Source organism: Balaenoptera acutorostrata, chromosome 3, assembly GCF_949987535.1.
Source record: "Balaenoptera acutorostrata chromosome 3, mBalAcu1.1, whole genome shotgun sequence".
In the NCBI taxonomy this organism is placed as follows: domain Eukaryota; kingdom Metazoa; phylum Chordata; class Mammalia; order Artiodactyla; family Balaenopteridae; genus Balaenoptera; species Balaenoptera acutorostrata.
Window position 1 is genome coordinate 88,126,594 of NC_080066.1, and position 22,147 is coordinate 88,148,740.

The 22,147-nt window shown below is 37.7% G+C and overlaps 1 protein-coding gene across 3 annotated transcripts in view; it reads left to right on the forward strand.

Annotated features, from left to right (window-relative positions):
• Positions 1–21,860, forward strand: part of SHC4 (SHC adaptor protein 4) — a 132,629-nt gene extending 110,769 nt beyond the window's left edge. For all 3 annotated transcript variants that reach the window (XM_057543942.1, XM_007170441.2, XM_007170443.3), the window contains 2 exons: positions 10,484–10,737; positions 19,466–21,860. In XM_057543942.1, coding sequence (XP_057399925.1) covers positions 10,484–10,737; positions 19,466–19,621 — 410 coding nt within the window. In that variant the 3' untranslated portion in view covers positions 19,622–21,860. The remainder of the gene's footprint in view (positions 1–10,483; positions 10,738–19,465) is intronic.
• The last annotated feature ends 287 nt before the right edge of the window (positions 21,861–22,147 follow it).

Sequence of the window (22,147 nt, forward strand, 5' to 3'; positions counted from 1 at the left end):
GCCGTAGACAAGAAGGGATTGTCATTTCTTTGGCAATGTATCTTCCTTAAAAACTTAGTTGGAGGGCTTCCCTGGTGGCGCAGTGGTTGACAATCTGCCTGCCAATGCAGGGGACATGGGTTTGAGCCCTGGTCCGGGAAGATCCCACATGCCGCGGAGCAACTGGGCCCATGAGCCACAACTACTGAGTCTGTGCGTCTGGAGCCTGTGCTCTGCAACAAGAGAGGCCGCGACAGTGAGAGGCCCGCGCACCGCAATGAACAGTGGCCCCCGCTTGCCACAACTAGAGAAAGCCCTCGCACAGAAATGAAGACCCAACACAGCCAAAAATAAAAATAAATAAATAAATTTATTTAAAAAAAAAAACTTAGTAGGATTTCACTCTGTCCATTTAGAGTCAGTTCTATGTGAAATTTCCCATAATATTCCTTCACTGTCCTTTTATTGCATGAAGGATGCCTTCTCTCTTTCCTGTTATTTGTAATTTCTGTGTTTTTTTTTCCTTGATCACTGTTCTTTGAGATTTATTAATTTAATTGCTCTTTCCAAAGGACCCAGGTTTTGTTTAATTTTTTTCTATTTTTTTTGTTTTCTGTTTCATTGACTTCCATTTTTTATCTTTATTATGTCTTCCTTCTACTCTCTTTGGATTAAATTTCCTCCTCTTTATCTAACTTGTACTACATTTTCTTCTATTGCCTTTATAGTTTTATTTCCAAATAAAATATTTATTTCACTTGAACTTTATATTTTCTATGAGGTAGGGGGTCTAACTAATTTTCCAATCAACATGGACTAAATAATGTCCTCTTTCTCTAGTGCCACTCTCCATTTTACTGGATTCCTTCTACATATGTGAATCTGTTTCTGGGCCTTTATTCTGCTTTTTATATTGGCCCACTTGCTTGTTGTATACCAGTATATTAATTACTATATACGAATTACTGTGGCTTTGTAATGTATCTTAATAGACGTGTAATTTTTCCTTTGTATTACAGATTAATTTTTTTTCTTAGTACCACCTCGATCTTTCACTTATGCTTAACATTTTATGTTAACATCTTATTTTACCAACTTTTTAGACATTTTATAGAGGTGAATGTATTTTTCCCCTCAGTAACGTGATAAATTTCTATTTTATAGTTTTCACACACCCAGTAATCCATACTGATAAATAATATACAGTTGATTCCCATAATTTGTGGGTTCCATATTTGAGAATTTGCTTACTTGCTAAGATTTATTTGTAATCCCAGAATCAGTACTCATGGCAAGTTTGTGGTCATTTGTGGATATGTGCAAAGCAACAGAAATCTTGTGTCACCCAATGTGCACATTCCCAGCTGAGGTCAAACAAGGCGACACTCTGCTTTCTTGTTTCAGCTCACACTGTAGACAAGAGAACTTTTTTTTTTTTTTAAACATCTTTATTGAAGTATAATTGCTTCACAATGGTGTGTTAGTTTCTGCTTTTTAACAAAGTGAATCAGCTACACATATACACACGTTCCCATATCTCCTCCCTCCTGCATCTCCCTCCCTCCCACCCTCCCCATCCCACCCCCCCAGGCGGTCACAAAGCACCGAGCTGATCTCCCTGTGCTATGCGGCTGCTTCCCACTAGCTATCTATTTTACATTTGGTAGTGTATATATGTCCATGACACTCTCTCACCCTGTCACATCTCACCCCTCCTCCTCCCCATATCCTCAAGTCCATTCTTTAGTAGGTCTGTGTCTTTATTCCCATCTTGCCACTAGGTTCTTCATGACCTTTTTTTTTTTTTTCCTTAGATTCCATATATATGTGTTAGCATACTGTATTTGTTTTTCTCTTTCTGACTTACTTCACTCTGCATGACAGACTCTAACTCCATCCACCTCATTACAAATACCTCCATTTCATTTCTTTTTATGGCTGAGTAATATTCCATTGTATATATGTGCCACATCTTCTTTATCCATTCATCTGATGATGGACACTTAGGTTGCTTCCATGTCCTGGCTATTGTAAATAGAGCTGCAATGAACATTTTGGTACATGACTCTTTTTGAATTATGGTTTTCTCAGGGTATATGCCCAGTAGTGGGATTGCTGGGTCATATGGTAGTTCTATTTTTACTTTTTTAAGGAACCTCCATACTGTTCTCCATAGTGGCTGTATCAATTTACATTCCCATCAACAGTGCCAGAGTGTTCCCTTTTCTCCACACCCTCTCCAGCATGTATTGTTTGTAGATTTTTTGATGATGGCCATTCTGACCGGTGTGAGATGATACCTCATGGTAGTTTTGATTTGCATTTCTCTAATGATTAATGATGTTGAGCACTCTTTCATGTGTCTGTTGGCAATCTGTATATCTTCTTTGGAGAAATGTCTGTTTAGGTCTTCTGCCCATTTTTGGATTGGGTTGTTTGTTTTTTTGTTATTGAGCTGCATGAGCTGCTTGTAAATCTTGGAGATTAATCCTTTGTCAGTTGCTTCATTTGCAAATATTTTCTCCCATTCTGAGGGTTGTCTTTTGGTCTTGTTTATGGTTTCCTTTGCTGTGCAAAAGCTTTTAAGTTTCATTAGGTCCCATTTGTTTATTTTTGTTTTTATTTCCATTTCTCTAGGAGGTGGGTCAAAAAGGATCTTGCTGTGATTTATGTCATAGAGTGTTCTGCCTATGTTTTCCTCTAAGAGTTTGATAGTTAGACAAGTGAACTTTTGTGGTCTACTTAGTGCCACATTTCCCATATTTTTGTGCTATCTCTTGATGACCTTGCTGTTTAAAATGACCCCCAAGTGTAGTGCTGAAGTGCTGTCTAGTGTTCCTAAGTGCAAGAAGGCTGTGATGTACCTTACAGAGAAACTATGTGTATTACATAAGCTGAGTTCAGGCATGAGTTACAGTGCTGTTGGCCATGAGTTTAGTGTTATTAAATCAACAATATATACTAAATAAGGTGTCTTTAAACCAAAACACACATAAAACAAGGTTATGTAATGATTGATTGATTGATGAAAATATTGTGACCTGAAGCTTGGTAGAACCTAACCCTGCATTTGTCCTAGGGGCAGTGGTTCAGTTTTCACTAATTCAGTGTTCTGGCAATTTTATAAAATATAACTGCTTGCATAAAGAGACTGCTTATGGTCCTCCAGAATCAGAGATGGAGTCTTATAACACGTGGGGAGAAAAGGGTAGGCTTTTCTTCCCACAACAGAAAACCGAGGATTGTCCCCCAACCCTGACACTTTTCTCACAAAAGTATATCCCTCTTCTGATTTTACCTTTAGTTAGGTGGCTATCTTGACTCTTGTATACATTTTTTATTCTATAAACAGTGTTTTTAATTCAAAAGTAATACAAATACTCATAGAAGAAATCGAAATAATAAATAATGCTATTTTAAAATATGTACCTTCCCAAGGCTTAACACCATATACAGTTCCCTAAGATATTAAGAGTTCCTTCTGATTACTTCCAAAATGTTAATGCATGGTTAAATATTTAGCTATCTACTTATGTACCTCTGTCTGTCTACAGATAGATCTAATGATCAATCTATCTAATCATTCTTCTTTAAAAATACATGGAGTATCCCCTTCTGTACTTGTTGTTTTTCACTCTTCTATTTTAGAGATTTGTCCAAAGTAGCACATAATATTTTGTAGTTTACTTTTTTTCCAGTTTTATTGAGATAAAATTTGACATATAACATTGTATTAGTTTAAGGTATGCAACATACTGATTTGATACATATATATATATTGCAAAACGATTACCACGCTAAGTTTAGTTAACATCCATCACCTCACATAGTTCCAGTTTTTTTTCTTTGTGATGAGAACTTTTAAGATCTACTCTCTTAGCAACTTTCAAATATGCAATACAGAATTGTTAACTATAGTTGCCGTGTTGTACATTACATCCCTAGAACTTATTTATCTTATAACTAGAAGATTGTACCTTTTTAGCATTTCCCCCATCCCTCACTCTCTGTCTCTGGCAATCACCCATCTGTTTTCTGTTTCTATGAGTTCTGTTTTTTTGGATTCAACATATAAATGAGATCACACAGTGTCTATCTTTCTCTGTCTGACTTACTTCATTTAGCATAATGCCTTCAAGGTCTATCCTTGTTGCAGTTGGCAGGACTTCCTTCTTTTTTATGGCTTAATCATATTCCACTGTGTATTTATATCATCTGTTCATCTGCCAGTAGATACTTAGATTGTTTCCATGTCTTGGCTATCAGAAATAATGCTGCAGTGCACATGGGGATGTGGATATCTTTTCGAGATAGTGATTTCATTTCCTTCAGATATATACCCAGAAGTGGAATTGCTGGATCATATGGCAGTTTTTTAAAAAAATGTTTGAAGAACCTTCATACTGTTTTCCATATGGCTGCACCAATTTACATTCTCACCAATAGTGCACAAGCGTTCTCTTTTCTCACCAACACTTAACCTCTTGTCTTTTTGATGATAGCCATTCTAACAGGTGTGAGGTGATATTTCATGTGGTTTGATTTGCATTTTCTTGATGATTAGTGATATTGAGTATCTTTTCATATACCTGTTGGCCATTTGTGTGTCTTCTTTGGAAAGACGTCTATTCAGTTCCTCTGCCCATTTTTTAATTGGATTTGTTTTTTTGCTATTGAGTTGTATGTGTTCTTTATATATTTTGGATATTAACCCCTTATCAGATAAATGATTTGCAAATATTTTTTCCCATTCTGTAGGTTGCCTTTTCCTTTTGTTGATGGTTTCCTTTGCTGTGCAAACTTTTGGTTTGATGTAGTCCCAACTTGCTTGTTTTTGCTTTCGTTGCCTTTGCTTTTGGTGTCAAATCCAAAAAACCATTGCCAAGACTGATGTCAAGGAGCTTACCCCTTGTTTTCTTCTAGGACTTTTATGATTTCAGGTCTTATGTTCAAGTCTTTAGTCCATTTTGAGTTGATTTTTGTGTATGGTGCAAGATAGGCATCCAGTTTCATTCTTTTACATGTGGCTGTCCAGTTTTCCCAGCACCATTTATTGAAGAGACTATCCTGTCCCCATTGTCTGTTCTTGGCTCCTTTGTTGTAAATTAATTGACCCTATATGTATGGATTTATTTCTTTATTCTCTATTTTGTTCTGTTGATCTATGTGTCTGTTTTTATGCCAATACCATACTGCTTTGATTACTATAGCTTTGTAATATAGTTTGAAATCAGGACACACCATGCCTTCAGCTTTATCCATCTTTCTCAAGATTGCTTTGGCTATTTGTGATTTTTTGTGGTTCCATACAAACTTTAGGATTGTTTGTTCTTTTTCTGCGAAAAATGCCATTGAAATTTTGATAGGGATTGTATTGACTCTATAGATTGCTTTGGGTAGTATGGACATTTAAAAAATGTTAATTATTCTACTCCATGAACACAGAATTTCTTTCCATTTGTTTGTGTCTTCTTCAGTTTCTTTCATCAGTGTCTTATAGTTTTCAGTGTATAGATCTTTCACTTCCTTGGTTAAGTTTATTCTTAAGTATCTTTTTCTTTTTGAAGTTATCATAAATGGGATTGTTTTCCTAATTTCTCTGATAGTTTATTAGGGTATAGAAATGCAAGTAATTTTTGTGTATTAATTTTGTATCCTGCAACTTCACTGACTTTGTTTATTAGTTCTAACAGTTTCTTTTTTTTTTGGTGGAGTTTTAAGGTTTTCTATATATAATGTCACCTGCAAATAGGACAGTTTTACTTCTTCCTTTCTGATTTGGATGTCTTTTATTTATTTTTCTTGCTAATTGCTCTGGCTAGGACTTCCAATACTATGTGGAATAAAAGTGGTGAGAATGGGCATCCTTGTCTTGTCCCTGATCTTTTATACCTGGAATAAATCCCACTTGATGCTTTTAATGTATTGCTGAATTTGGTTTGTTAATATTTTGTTGAGGATTCTTCCATCTATGTTCACATGTGATACTGGCCTGTAATTTTCTGTTCTTGTGGTATCCTTGTTTGGTTTTGGTAGTAGTGTAACACTGGGCTTGTAAAATGTGTTTGGAAATGTTCCCTCCTATTTTTTGGATGGGATTGAGAAGAATTGATATTAATTACTCTTTAAATGTTTGGTAGAATTCCCTAATGAAGCCATCTGGTCGTGGACCATTTTTTTTGTTGGAAGGTTTTTGATTAGTTGTTCAATCTTCTTACTAGTAATTCATCTGTTCAGATTTTCTATTTCTTCATGATTCAGTCTTAGTAGGTTGTATGTTTTTAGGAATCTAAATCTATCCATTTTTTTTAAGTTATCCAATTTGTTGGCATAAAATTGTTCAGAGTAGTCTCTTATGATCCTTTGTATTTGTGTGGTATCATCTGTAATGTCTCCTTTTTCTTTTCTGATTTGATTTATTTGAGTCCTCTCTCTTTGTTCTTGGTCAGTCTAGCTAACGATTTGCTTATTTTGTTTATCTTTTAAAAAACCAGCTTAATTTCTTTTCTATTGTATTTTTACTCTCTATTTCATTTATTCCTGCTCTGATCTTTGTTTTTTTCTTTCCTTCTATTAAATTTGGGCTTAGTCTGTTTTTAATTTTATAGTTCCTTGAGGTGTAAAGTTAGGTTGTTTATTTGCAATCTTTCATTTTTCTTATGGAGGTGTTAATTGCTAAAAACTTGACTCTTAGAACTGTCTTTGCTGCATCCCATAAGTTTTGGTGCATAGTTTTCATTTGTCTCAAAATATTTTAATTTTCAATTAAATTATTCGCCTCAAGTTATATTCTGACTTCTCTTTTGATTTCTTCTTTGACCCATTGGTTGTTCAGCAGCATGTTTTTTAATCTCCATGTATTTGTGAATTTTCCAATTTTCTTCTTGTAATTGATTTCTAGTTTCATACCACTTTGGTTGGAAAAGATGCTTGATATGATTTCCATATCCTTAAATTTATTAAGACTTGTTTTGTGGCCTAACATATGATCTATCCTGGAGAGTGTCCCATGTGTGCTTGAGAAGAATGTGTATTCTTTTGCTTTTGGATGGAATGTTCTATAAATGTCTGTTAAGTCAATCTGATCTAATGTGTAATTTAAGTCCAGTGTTCCTTATGATTTTCTGTGTGAATGAGCTATCTATTTTTGAAAGTGGGGTATTAAAGTCCCATACTCTAATTGTATTGCTGTTGATTTCTCCCTTCAGGTCTGTTAATATTTGCTTTATATATTTAGGTGCTCCTACATTGGTTGCATAAACCTTTGTTATTTTCAATTGTTTTATAGTATTCTATTGTATGAGTGAATCATAATTTGTATAACCAGTCGCTTATTGAGGGACATCTAATTTTTCCCTGTCCTTTGCTGGTATAATGATCAATACTGTCAAAAAAAATCCATTTACATGTGCTTTAAAAAAAATTGAATGCATCAGTATGCTGTCTTCATAGTTCACGTTGGTTTCTTTAAATGTCTCGTTCTTTCTTTCTCATTGGAATTACTTGCAATTGTTTAATTCAGATTTTAGATGTTAGATTTTTTTCTCTTCCTTAAACCATATTCCCCCGTTTCAAAGGTTTTACTCACCAGATACATATGGGTGTGGATATTCATATATATCTTATGTTTTCCCGAATTCCTGGTTGTGACAATATGTCTTTAGTTGCTAATGGGAACTCCAAGATGACATGATTATTTTCTTCCATGATTCCTGTCACTTTTTTCTTTTTTGATCTCAATTCAATCCAGAGTGATTTAAGCAACCTTCCTTGTTGCTTCCTTAACTGTCAGTACTTCTGAGAAAATATAATTATATCAAGTTAATAATTCATTAAATAGTATATGGAAATTATATATAAATAACTATATTTAAATTATGATTATATTTTTCAAAGTCAACTTTATGTAGGAAAAGGAGTCAATACTAGACAATGCACCACAATGTTAAAGAGTGGTTGTATTTGGTGACAGGATGAAAAGTGATTTTCTTTGTTTTTCTGTGTTTACCAGACTTTTTAAAAAATGTGTAACTTTTTTTTTTTTTTTTAATTTATTTATTTATTTATGGCTGTGTTGGGTCTTCGTTTCTGTGCGAGGGCTTTCTCCAGTTACGGCAAGTGGGGGCCACTCTTCATCGCGGTGCGCGGGCCTCTCACTGTCGTGGCCTCTCCCGCTGCAGAGCACAGGCTCCAGACGCACAGACTCAGCAGTTGTGGCTCACGGGCCCAGTTGCTCCACGGCATGTGGGATCCTCCCAGACCAGGGTTCGAACCCGTGTCCCCTGCATTGGCAGGCAGACTCTCAACCACTGCGCCACCAGGGAAGCCCAAAATGTGTAACTTTTAAACTTAAAGCAAAAGTTTAAAAAATATGTTAGATATTCTGCTTTTAGAAAAATTATATTTTCAGCAAATGTTTGGATGATTGAAAATCTCCCAGCTTTTAGAAAAGTTATATTTTCAGCAAATGTTTGGATGATTGAAATTGTGCTAATTTGGGAAACTATGTTAGGAAAATAATGTCCATATCCTCAGGCTGGCCCATGATCTATTGCCTCTTTTCAAGATGATATAATGTCTGTTTTTCTTTTGTTTTGTCCTTGTCCAAGAGTGCTCCACAATCTCAGAATAAACCAAAAGCCATCATGCATTAAGATGTGTGCACCTACACCCACATGCATGCATCTCTCTCACACTCACACACTTTCTCTCTCACGTACACAAACACACACACACACAACTACTCATCAGAAGTTCTCTATTATGCCTGAAAGCAGGCAGCACTAAGGCCAACTACAAATATTATTCATCAAATCTGGACACATTTCTTCAGGCTTTTTCTGGTAACCGTAGATAGAACCTGATTGTTTGTAGAGGAGAATATGTTTATCCATTAGATACAGACTGAAGATATTTTCAGAAAGTTATATTCATGAATGCTGCATCGAAATTGTGATATGCAGAGAGAAGTTCTTAAATAGTGACAAAACTATAACATATTAGTAGGAGACTGGATTATGTCTACAGGGCACTTGTCTTGTGTAAGTTATAAAACTTAAAGTCAAGAGGATTTCTCATTTGTGAGACCCTTGTGTAAGGACATGTAAACATTCCTTTGCATTTATAAAGAGAAAGCTGGTTTCTATGCAAAAGATCCTTTGAATTTAAAAAGACAAAGTCTGATTTCTATGGTTATTTTCCTAGTAAATTTGCCATATTAAACATACAACTTTTGGGAATTCCCTGGTGGTCCAGTGGTTAGGACTCCGTGCTTCCACTGCAGGGGGCACAGGTTCAGTCCCTCACTGGGGAACTAAGATCACGCATGCTGTGCAGCACAGCCAAAATAAATAAATAAATAAGCAAACATACAAGTTTTATCTGGATTCAGACCTAAGAATTTTGTGTTATTACTTCTGGAGATGCTGTATATCATCCTGATAGCCTTGCTGTCTATTTAGGGACCTTTGTGGGTTATACAGAAGTAGAGTGGCTAGACCAGTTTTGAAAATTAAACGATTTTCTCATCCAAGCGAAGTTTTAGAGTGTGGTGATTAAGAACCTGGGCTCTGATGATAGATCTCATTTCAAATCCCAGACCTACAACATATTAGCAGTGTGACTTTGGGTAAGTCATTTAACCTTTTTAAAGATCCATTTCCTTCCCATCTAATTTTGAGAGCCAAACAGGATAATATATGTAAAGCATTGAGCAGTGCCTATCATACTCAATAAATGTGAGCTACATAATAATTGTTATTACTATGAGTACCAATAATACTATAAAGGGCTACCTGGATGTACCTTCTCATCCCCAGTGCTCTCAACTCTGGATAACATTTATTCTGTAGAGCCATGGGGACTTACCTCAGGCTGTGCCTCCCTGATGATTACCTTCTTCTACTTGATCAATTCTGCTTTGTCCAGGCAGGGGAATTACACAAACAGCAAAGTGGTCATTTACTAGGAATGCTGTAAGCTTCAGCACAGCTTTAAAGTTGATGGACAGAAGCATCTCTGAAGCACATTAGTAATTTGGTTTAAAAGAAAAAGCTAAATATTAAAAAGTGGGCATAGCCCAAAGTTACTGTGGGCATTTTCAAAGCATTTGAGAATGTTTTAGAAGTTATCTATAGTCCAGGTACAGCATAAACCTCTTTCTCTTTAACATACAGCCCATGGGACATAAAGAGACTCTCTCTGCACTTATGAAAGCAGTTCTTATGGGTCAGTTCCATTTCTCATTTGAAAGGAAAACTCCTGCACCTGGGCAAGCCTTTCCTGGTAACAGAAGCCAAAGGCAATGTTTGGATCTACCATTAAATTAGAGACTGTTGGAAGTTCTAGAAACAAAAACCCCATTTGTTCCAGAAATAGCACTATTTAAAGAGTGCCTGGCACACAGTAGGTCCTCAAATTATATTTGGTGAGTGAATGAATGAATGAACGAAAGGATGGATGAAGAGGTAACTTGGTGGTGTCTCTCTTTGTATTTTGACTTCAGAGGCACCAGAAACTGTTCAGCCAGGTGCCACAGCCCAGCCTGCCAGCTCACATTCTTTGCCACACATTAAGCAGCAGCTGCGGAATGAAGACTGCTACCACGGCAAGCTGAGCAGGAAAGCAGCAGAGAGCCTCTTGGTAAAGGATGGGGACTTTTTGGTTCGAGAGAGTGCAACATCTCCTGGCCAATATGTGCTGAGTGGGCTACAGGGAGGCCAGGCAAAACATCTTCTCCTGGTGGATCCCGAAGGCAAGGTATTATTGACCCCCATTAGAGTTTCACAGGATCTTGTGATTCAGGTTACTCTGAATGATAGGTCTAAAGCCTGATACTGAAGAGTGTTTAAGGTTAAGGGTTTACTTTTTCTTGAACCCTCCAGCTAGAGCAGGAAGTGGTAAATAGAGGCTAATGGAGGGGTTTGAGTGGGAGCCACCCTAGAGGATCACTTAGAGGACAGCCTCTTTCTGCCCTTCTCAGTGCAATTCAGTGAGTTAAATGAATACCTCCTACATGGAAGTACAGGGATTCGTAGTTAACTATTGATCAGTATCACATACAGAGTCCTTGCTCTCAGGGTGCTTATAATTTCATAAGACAGATGCTTAAATAATTAAGGATGAATAACATAAGAATGGCTCAACCAAAGCATTATGGTGTTTCTCAGGATAGAAGGGGGTGCTCCGGTTGAGGCAAACTGAAAAGGCTTCTTGCAGGGTCTGACATGTAAGAGGAACCTTGAAAGAGGGCAAAAATTTTAAAGGGAGACATTTGGAGCATAGGGAAGGACTCACAGGAGAAAACAGAGCAGTAGAATGGTATTAAATCAAATAAAAGAGGTATGGCTAGAGCAGAGGATACCTGTAGACAGAAATGATCCTGGACAAAAAACAATTATCAAAATAGTAATAGTAAATTCTTCTCTATAAATAATTACTTTAAATGTAAATGGATTAAACTTCCCAAACAAAAGACGCAGAATAACTGGATGGAGAGCTAAATGGACAAGATCCAACTATATGTATTTTATAGGAGGCTCACTTTAGATTTAAGGACACACATAGGCTGAAAGTAAAAGGATGGAAAAAGATATTGCATGCAAATAATAACCAAAAGAGAGCAGAGGTGGTCATTCTTTTATGACGCAAAATATTTATAAGAATATATATGATAGAATGTATCAAAAAGTAACATGGCAAAAAGGTTGCTTGCAAATTTGGATTGGGTGACAGTGTTTACCATTTTCCTAACCGGGAATGACAGTTGCTTTAGAAAGGTAATGGGGGGGGGGACCTTAAAGATGGCAGAGGAGTAAGACGTGGACATCACCTTCCTTCCCACAAATACATCAAAAATACATCTACATGTGGAACAACTCCTACAGAACACCTACTGAATGCTGGCAGAAGACCTAAGACTTCCCAAAAGCAAGAAACTCCCCATGTACCTGGGTAGGGCAAAAGAAAAAAGAAAAATCAGAGACAAAAGAATAGGGACGGGACCTGCACCTCTGGGAGGGAGCTGTGAAGGAGGAAAAGTTTCCACACACTAGGAAGCCCCTTCACTGGAGGAGACGGGGGTTGGGTTGGGGGGAAGCTTCGGAGCCATGGAGGAGAGCACAGCAACAGGGGTGTAGAGGGCAAAGCGGAGAGATTCCTGCACAGAGGATCCGTGCTGACCAGCACTCACCAGCCTGAGAGGCTTGTCTGCTCACTCGCTGGGGCAAGCAGGGGCTGGGAGCTGAGGCTCGGGCTTCGAAAATCAGATCCCAGGGAGAGGACTGGGGTTGGCTGAGTGAACACAACCTGAAGGGGGCTAGTGTGCCACAGCTAGTCAGGAGGGAGTCCAGGAAAAAGTCTGGAACGCCTAAGAGGCAAGAGACCATTGTTTTGGGGTTCGTGAGGAGAGGGGATTCAGAACACCGCCTAAACGAGCTCTGGAGATGGGCAGGAGACACGGCTATCAGCATGGACACCAGAGACGGCTGTGAAATGCAAAGGCTGCTGTTGCAGCCACCAAGAAGCCTGTGTGCAAGCACAGGTCACTATCCACACCTCCCCTCCTGGAAGCCTCTACAGCCTGCCACTACCAGGGTCCCATGATCCATGGACAACTTCCCCAGGAGAACACATGGTGTGCCTCAGGCTTTTGCAACGTCATGCTGGCCTCTGCCGCCGCAGGCTCGCCCCGCATTCCGTACCCCTCCCTCCCCCCAGCCTGAGTGAGCCAGAGGCCCCTAATTAACCACTCCTTTAACTGCCTTCTGTCTGGGTGAAGAGCAGAAACCAGAGGGCGACCTACATGAAGAGGCCGGGCCAAATCCACAGCTGAACCCAGGAGCTGTGCGAACAAAGAAGAGAAAGGGAAATCTCTCCCAGCAGCCTCAGGAGCAGCGGATTAAATCTCCACAATCAGCTTCATGTACCCTGCATCTGTGGAAAACCTGAATAGACAATGAATCATCCCAAAATTGAGGCGGTGGACTTTGGGAGCAACTGTAGACTTGGGGTTTGCTTTGTGCACCTAATTTGTTTCTGGTTATATGTTTATCTTAGTTTGGTATTTAGAGCTTATTATCATTGGTAGATTTGTTTATTGATTTGGTGGTTCTCTTCCTTTTTTAAAAAAAAATGTATATATATATTTTTTCCCTATTCTCTTTTTGTGAGTGTGAATGTTTATTCTTCTTTGTGTGATTTTGTCCGTATAGGTTTGCTTTTACCATCTCTCCTAGGATTCTGTCTGTCCATTTTTTTTTTTTTAGTGTAGTTTTTAGCACTTGTTATCATTGGTGGATTTGTTTATTAGTTTGGTTGCTCTCTTCTTTCTTTTTTTAAAATTTATTTTTATTTTTTTAATTTTTAGTTTTTTTATTTTAATAATATTTATTTTTTATTTTAAAAATTTTATTTATTTTTTTCTTTTCTTTCTTTCTTTCTTTTTGCTCTCTTTTCTTCTCAGCCTTGTGGCTGACAGGGTCTTGGTGCTCTGGCTAGGTATCAAGCCTGAGCCTCTGAGGTGGGGGAGCCAAGTTCAGGACACTGGTCCACCAGAGACCTCCTGGCCCCATGTAATATCAATCGGCGAGAGCTCTCCCAGAGCTCTCCATCTCAAAGCTGAGACCCAGCTCCACTGAACGACCAGCAAGCTCCAGTGCTGGACACCACATGCCAAACAACTAGCAAGACAAGAACACAACTCCACCCATTAGCAGAGAGACTGCCTAAAATCATACTACATTCACAGACACCCCAAAACACACCACCGGACGCGGTCCTGCCCACCAGAAAGACAAAATCCAGCCTAATCCACCAGAACACAGGCACCAGTTTCCTCCACCAGGAAGCCTACACAACCCACTGAACCAGCCTTACCTACTGGGGGCAGACACCAAAAACGGGAACTACGACCCTGCAGCCTGCAAAAAGGAGACCCCAAACACAGTAACTTAAGCAAAATGAGAAGACAGAGAAATGCACAGCAGATGAAGGAGCAAGGTAAAAACCCACCAGACCAAACAAATGAAGAGGAAATAGACAATCTGCCTGAAAAAGAATTCAGAGTAATGATAGTAAAAGTAAAGATGATCCAAAATCTTGGGAATAGAATGGAGAAACTATAAGAAAGGTTAAACAAGGACTTAGAAGAACTAAAGAGCAAACAAACAATGATGAACAACACAATAAATGAAATTAATGATTCTCTAGAAGGAATCAATAGCAGAATAACTGAGGCAGATGAACAGATAAATGACCTGGAAGACAAAATAATGCAAATAACTACCGCAGAGCAGAATAAAGAAAAAAGAATGAAACGAATTGAGAACAGTCTCAGAGACCTCTGGGACAACATTAAATGCACCAACATTCGAATTATAGGGGTCCCAGAAGAAGAGAAAAAGAAAGGGACTAAGAAAATATTTGAAGAGATTATAGTTGAAAACTTCCCTAATATGGGAAAGGAAATAGTCAATCAAGTCCAGGAAGCACGGAGAGTCCCATACAGGATAAATCCAAGGAGAAACACGCCAAGACACATATTAATCAAACTATCAAAAATTAAATACAAAGAAAAAATATTAAAAGCAGCAAGGGAAAAACAACAAATAACATACAAGGGAATCCCCATAAGGTTAACAGCTGATCTTTCAGCAGAAACTCTGCAAGCCAGAAGGGAGTGGCAGGACATGTTTAAAGTGATGAAAGGGAAAAAGCTACAACCAAGATTACTCTACCCAGCAAGGATCTCATTCAGATTCAATGGAGAAATTAAAACCTTTACAGACAAGCAAAAGCTAAGACAGTTCAGCACCACCAAACCAGCTTTACAACAGATGCTAAAGGAACTTCTCTAGGCAGGAAACACAAGAGAAGAAAAAGACTTACAATAACGAACCCAAAACAATTAAGAAAATGGTAATAGGAACATACATATTGATAATTACCTTAAATGTAAATGAATTAAATGCTCCAACCAAAAGACATAGACTGGCTGAATGGATACAAAAACAATACCTCTATATTTGCTGTCTACAAGAGACCCACTTCAGACCTAGGGACACATACAGACTGAAAGTGAGGGTATGGAAAAAGATATTCCATGCAAATGGAAATCATAAGAAAGCTGGAGTAGCATTTCTCCTATCAAACAAAACAGACTTTAAAATAAAGACTATTACAAGAGACAAAGAAGGACACTACATAATGATCAAGGGATCAATTCAAGATAAAGATATAACAATTGTAAATATGTATGCACGCAACATAGGAGCACCTCAATACATAAGGCAAATGCTAACAGCCATAAAAGGGGAAATTGACAGTAACACAGTTGTAGTAGGGGACTTTAACACCCCACTTTCACCAATGGGCAGTTCATCCAAAATGAAAATAAATAAGGAAACACAAGTTTTAAATGATATATTAAACAAGATGGACTTAATTGATATTTATAGGTCATTCCATCCAAAAACAACAGAATACGCTTTCTTCTCAAGTGCTCATGGAACATTCTCCAGGATAGATCATATCTTGGATCACAAATCAAGCCTTGGTAAATTTAAGAAAATTGAAACCGTATCAGGTATATTCTACGACCACAATGCTATGAGACTAGATATCAATTACAGGAAAAAAAATCTGTAAAAAATGCAAACACATGGAGGCTAAACAATATGCTACTAAATAACCAAGAGATCACTGAAGAAATCAAAGAGGAAATCAAAAAATACCTAGAAATAAATGACAGTGAAAACGCAATGACCCAAAACCTATGGGATGCAGCAGAAGCAGTTCTAAGAGGGAATTTTATAGCAATACAACCTACCTCAAGGAAAAAGAAACATCTCAAGTAAACAACCTAATCTTACACCTAAAGTAATTAGAGAAAGAAGAACAAAAAAACCCCAAAGTTAGCAGAAGGAAAGAAATCATAAAGATCAGATCAGAAATAAATGAAAAAGAAATGAAAGAAATGATGGCAAAGATCAGTAAAACTAAAAGCTGGTTCTTTGAGAAGATAAGCAAAATGGATAAACCATTAGCCAGACTCATCAAGAAAAAAAGGAAGAACACTCAAATCAATAGAATTAGAAATGAAAAAGGAGAAGTAACAACTGACACTGGAGAAATACAAAGCATCATGAGAGATTACTACAAGCAACTCTATGCCAATAAAATGGACAACCTGGAAGAAATGGACAAATTCTTAGAAAAGCACAACTTTCTGAGACTGAACCAGGAAGAAATAGAAACTATAAACAGACCAATCAGAAGCACTGAAATTGAGACTGTGATTAAAAATCTTCCAACAAACAAAAGCCCAGGACCAGATGGCTTCACAGGTGAATTCTATCAAACATTTAGAGAAGAGCTAACACCTATCCTTCTCAAACTCTTCCAAAACATAGCAGAGGGAGGAACACTCCCAAACTCATTCTACGAGGCCACCATCACCCTGATACCAAAACCAGACAAAGATGTCACAGAAGAAGAAAACTACAGACCAATATCACTGATGAACATAGATGTAAAAATCCTCAACAAAATACTAGCAAACAGAATCCAACAGCACATTAAAAGGATCATACACCATGATCAAGTGGGGTTTATCCCAGGAATGCAAGGACTCTTCAATATGCACAAATCAGTCAATGTGATAAACCATATTAACAAATTGAAGGATAAAAACCATATGATCATCTCAATAGATGCAGCAAAAGCTTTTGACAAAATTCAACCCCCATTTATGATACAAACCTTCCAGAGAGTAGGCATAGGGGGAACTTACCTCAACATAATAAAGGCATACGTGACAAACCGACAGCCAACATCATTCTCAATGGTGAAAAACTGAAGCCATTTCCTCTAAGATCAGGAAGAAGACAAGGTTGCCCAGTCTCACCACTGTTATTCAACAGAGTTTTGGAAGTTTTAGCCACAGCAATCAGAGAAGAAAAAGAAATAAAAGGAATCCAAATCAGAAAAAGGAGAAGTAAAACTGTCACTGTTTGCAGATGACATGATACTATACATAGAGAATCCTAAAGATGCTACCAGAAAACCACTAGACCTAATCAATGAATTAGGTAGAGTAGCAGGATACAAAATTAATGCACAGAAATCTCTTGCATCCCTATACACTAATGATGAAAAATTTGGAAGAGAAATTAAGGAAACACTCCCATTTATCATTGCAACAAAAAGAGTAAAATACCTAGGAATAAACCTACCGAAGGAGAGAAAATACCTGTATGCAGAAAAGTATAAGACACTGATGAAAGAAATTAAAGATGATACAAACAGTTGGAGAGGTATACCATGTTCTTGGATTGGAAGAATCAACATTGTGAAAATGAGTATACTACTGAAAGCAATCTACGGATTCACGGAAATCTGTCAAACTACCAATGGCATTTTTCACAGAACTAGAACAAAAAATTTCACAATTTGTATGGAAACACAAAAGACCCCGAATAGCCAAAGCAATCTTGAGAAAGAAAAACGGAGCCTGAGGAATCAGGTTCCTTGACTTCAGACTATACCACAAAGTTACAGTAATCAAGACAGTATGGTACTGGCACAAAAACAGAAATATAGATCAATGGAAGAGGATAGAAAGCCCAGAGGTAAACCCACACACATATGGTCACCTTATCTTTGATAAAGGAGGCAAGAATGTACAATGGAGAAAAGACAGTCTCTTCAATAAGTGGTGCTGGGAAAACTGGACAGCTACATGTAAAAGAATGAACTTAGAACACTCCCTAACACCATACACAAAAATAAACTCAAAATGGATTAAAGACCTAAATGTAAGGCCAGACACTATAAAACTCTTAGAGGAACACATAGGCAGAACACTTTGTGACATAAATCACAGCAAGATTGTCTCTGACCCACCTCCTAGAGAAATGGAAATAAAAACAAAAATAAACAAATGGGACCTAATGAAACTTAAAAGCTTTTGCACAGCAAAGGAAACCATAAACAAGACGGAAAGACAACCCTCAGAATGGGAGAAAATATTTGCAAATGAAGCAATTGACAAAGGATAATCTCCAAAATATACAAGCAGCTCATGCAGCTCAATATCAAAAAAAACAAACAACCCACTCCAAAAATGGGCAGAAGACCTAAATAGACATTCTCCAAAGAAGATATACAGATTGCCAACAAACACATGTAAGGATGTTCAACATCACTAATCATTAGAGAAATGCAAATCAAAACTACAATGAGATATCACCTCACACTGGTCAGAATGGCCATCATCAAAAAATCTACAAACAATAAATGCTGGAGATGGTGTGGAGAAAAGGGAACCCTCTTGCACTATTGGTGGGAATGTAAATTGATACAGCCACTATGGAGAACAGTATGGAGGCCTTAAAAACCTAAAAATAGAACTACCATACGACCCAGCAATTCTACTACTGGGCATATACCCTGAGAAAACCATAGTTCAAAAAGAGTCATGTACCACAATATTCATTGGAGCTCTATTTACAATAGCCAGGACATGGAAGCAATCTAAGTGTCCATCGACAGATGAATGGATAAGAGAAAGAAGATGTGACAGATATATACAATGGAATATTACTGAGCCATAAAAAGAAACGAAATTGAGTTATTTGTAGTGAGGTAGATGGACCTAGAGACTGTCATACAGAGTGAAGTAAGTCAGAAAGAGAAAAACAAATACCATATGATAGCACATATATATGGAATCTAAAAAAAAAAAAATGTTTCCGAAGAACCTTGGACAGGAATAAAGATGCAGACGTAGAGAATGGACTTGAGGACATGGGGAGGGGGAAGGGTAAGCTGGGACGAAGTGAGAGAGTGGCATGGACATATATACACTACCAAATGTAAAATAGCTATTGGGAAGCAGGTGCATAGCACGGGGAGATCAGCTCGGTGCTTTGTGTCCACCTAGAGGGGTGGGATAGGGAGGGTGGCAGGGAGATGCAAGAGGAGGGGATATTGGGATATATGTGTATATATAGCTGATTCACTTTGTTATAAAGCAGAAACTAACACACCATTGTAAAGCAATTATACTCCAATAAAAGGTAATTGGGGGGACTTTCCTGGTGGTCCAGTGGTTAAGACTTTGCCTTCCAATGCAGGCGGGTGTGGGTTCGATCCCTGGTCAGAGAGCTAAGATTCCACATGCCTCGGGGCCAAAAAAAAAAAAAACCAGAAATATAAAACAGAAGCAATATTGTAACAAATTCAATAAAGACTTTAAAAATGGTCCGCATCAAACAAAAAAATCTTAAAAAAAATAAATTAAAAAAAAAGGTAATTGGGAATGAGAAAATTGTTTACTAAGGGATCCAGAATTGAAAAGTACCCTTACTTTTCTTTATTCAGCAGTTACCTCATTCAAGGATATGTCTGTTTTTACCCTATGATTGTTTATGCCTTTCAGGAGAACCATTATCATTTAACCTAAATACATTTGTATTTCCTTTTCAAGGTGAGGACCAAGGATCATGTATTTGATAATGTTGGCCACCTTATCAGATACCACATGGATAATAGTTTGCCAATCATCTCTTCTGGAAGCGAAGTAAGCCTTAAGCAACCAGTGAGAAAAGATAATAATCTAGTACTTTTGCATTCCAACAAATGACAGTATGGAAGTGCCATCACACTGATACTTCAGGAAAGTCCATTTTGTATTAGGACACAAAGATAATTCACACTTGGTTTCTAGATAAATTAGAGCACAAACTGTGAAGTGTATCTTTCTGAGACCATCATGGACTAGGTCCTTTATAAAACAAAGAACTAACAAAAATTGATCTTCAGAAAGTGAAAATCAGAAAAGGGGAAGAGGATGGGTCCCTTTGAAAAGAAAGTATACATATGCACGGATGTCACTTTTTAAGGCCATATTGCATTGATAACAAGCTAAAAAAAGCACAATTAAAATTTCACGTGCTGAAGACAACTTGAATGAACTGCTGGGGCAGTGGTATGTGCCTTTCAACTTGATAATTTGGGGACATTTTCATATTGGGGAGATTAGTTCTAAATGTCTTCATATTCTATAACTATAGAACCATTTGCCAAAAAAGTTTTTCCTTGTTATAAAAATAAGAAGCCATTTGCTTAATAGTTATTGACTTTATTACATTTTCTGTTTGGTAACACTTTCACCTCAGTGTTAAAATAAATTTGACATTGAATTTGGACTCTGTCTATACCAGTGGAATCAAATCAAGGGCCACTGAAAGCAATGGTCAGTTTCATTGGCCTGTCCCATTTGCTGTTTAAAGGGTTGGAGCCCAGATTCTTTGGCCTAGTATTTCTCAGTCTTTGCTGTTTGGACTGTTTGTATGCAACATATGACAAACTAAAGAAGCCAAATCTATGTCATTTCTGATTTCATCGTATTTCTCCCTCCTTCCCTCTCCCCCTCATCCTTCCTCCCCAAAAAAGAGCTCATGAGTGCATGGATTTAAAAGATGGCAAACAAACCAGTGTTCTTCATGTTCAATCTCCAAATTGGTTCCATTCTTATTTAAAGCACCGAATTTATTTTAAAGTATGGGGAAATATCCCCTTGATTGGTGGTGACTCATAGGCCCTCATCTACATGTATCCTTAGCACCTTTTCTAGATATGACCAGACAAAATGTACCAGGGAGAAAACACTGAATGAAACAATTGGAAAGGTTTGACACATGCAGGCACACTTGGTAAACCAATGATGTAATGAAGCGTTGTGTAGGGAAAAGCGCTGGACTGGGTCTCAGTGTGACCTTGAGCAACTTGCTGAACCTGTCTGGACTCTAGTTTCCTTGTCTATAAAATGAGGGAGCTGGGCTAGGTGAATTCATAGGTCCATTTCAGCCCTAACATAATTTATAAAAGGCAAATTTTTCATTTATTAGGGGTCAGTGTTGATAACCAGTCTGTATAATTAAGCTGGAAACTGCAGCTTTTTCCTTTAGTCTGTGTCTGTACTCATTGAGATCATCATTCAGATAGCAGAGATCTGGAGCCTTTCAGTCAAAAACATTGAAACTTTGGAAAAACGTAAGTGATGGTAGTAGAAGTAGATTTGGTTATTTTGAGTGGCAGAAAACAGCTTCAGTCTCAGCCCTCTACCTGCCTTTGCATACAGAGATATGGCCATTATTTTAGAGTTTTTTTTGTTTTGTTTTTGTTTTTTTATCTTGAGTTATCTGGACAATTGCCTTAATTCCACTTCACTTTGGATGTGTAGATACAACTTAATCTTTGTAATTGTGAAATGTTTGCTAAGTTTTAAGTAAAATATGAGAAACTTCTTTCACATAGAAATCATCAGAAACCAAGCACACTGAACTCTTAATATTTTTATGTGAAGGTTTATGCTTTTATTTTACTTTTACTGCCATTGGCTTCTTAGATAGGTTTGTTTCCTTTTATACAACTAGGAAGCAATGTATTTTTCCTCAATTTTGCCTACACCGTAGTTCTTGATTATTTGTCCTCGTAAAGGGGATGAGCATGGGTATAAATCAGCGAAGTTTATGGGTGATCTAATTATCTTAACAGAGGCAGAGCAGGGCTGTGGTCTCATTCTGGTTGAGCAGAATGATAACTGGGTGGCCAGTAGAAGTTCTTGATAGAAGCTGATGCAAAGAGTATAGCTGACACATAGATGGTCAGTGTTGACTGTAACGGTGTGGTAGTTGGACGAGCAAACGCCACACTTGCAAAAACGGGCACAGTTAAAGGGAAACAACAAAAGAAGTGTTTGCCTGCATGCTCTTTTAATGTCACATCCTTATCTTCATCTGTCTTAAGGTGGAAATCCATTTGCATATAAATACCTGTAAACAACTTTAAAAAAATAATAAATGATTATTGCTTTGTGACGACTGACAGTATATGTCTGATGTTTGGGATTTGGAAAATGTGTCGTTTGTAGGATGCATCAGGGTCCTGACAGGAAACAGATGGCTCACTTAAATTGGGTGACTAGAGGAGAGTTTGATAAAGGGACTATTGACAAAGGTGTGGGCGAAGTATGGGGAAACCACAAGGGTGGATGCAGTGCTCTTCAGCCAGTGAAGGAGTAGGGGAGGGAGCAGTAACAGAATCTGGAGAGAGAGCTGTGTGAAAAGGGCTGCCTTTTAGGAGCTGTGGCCTACAGAGGAGGCAC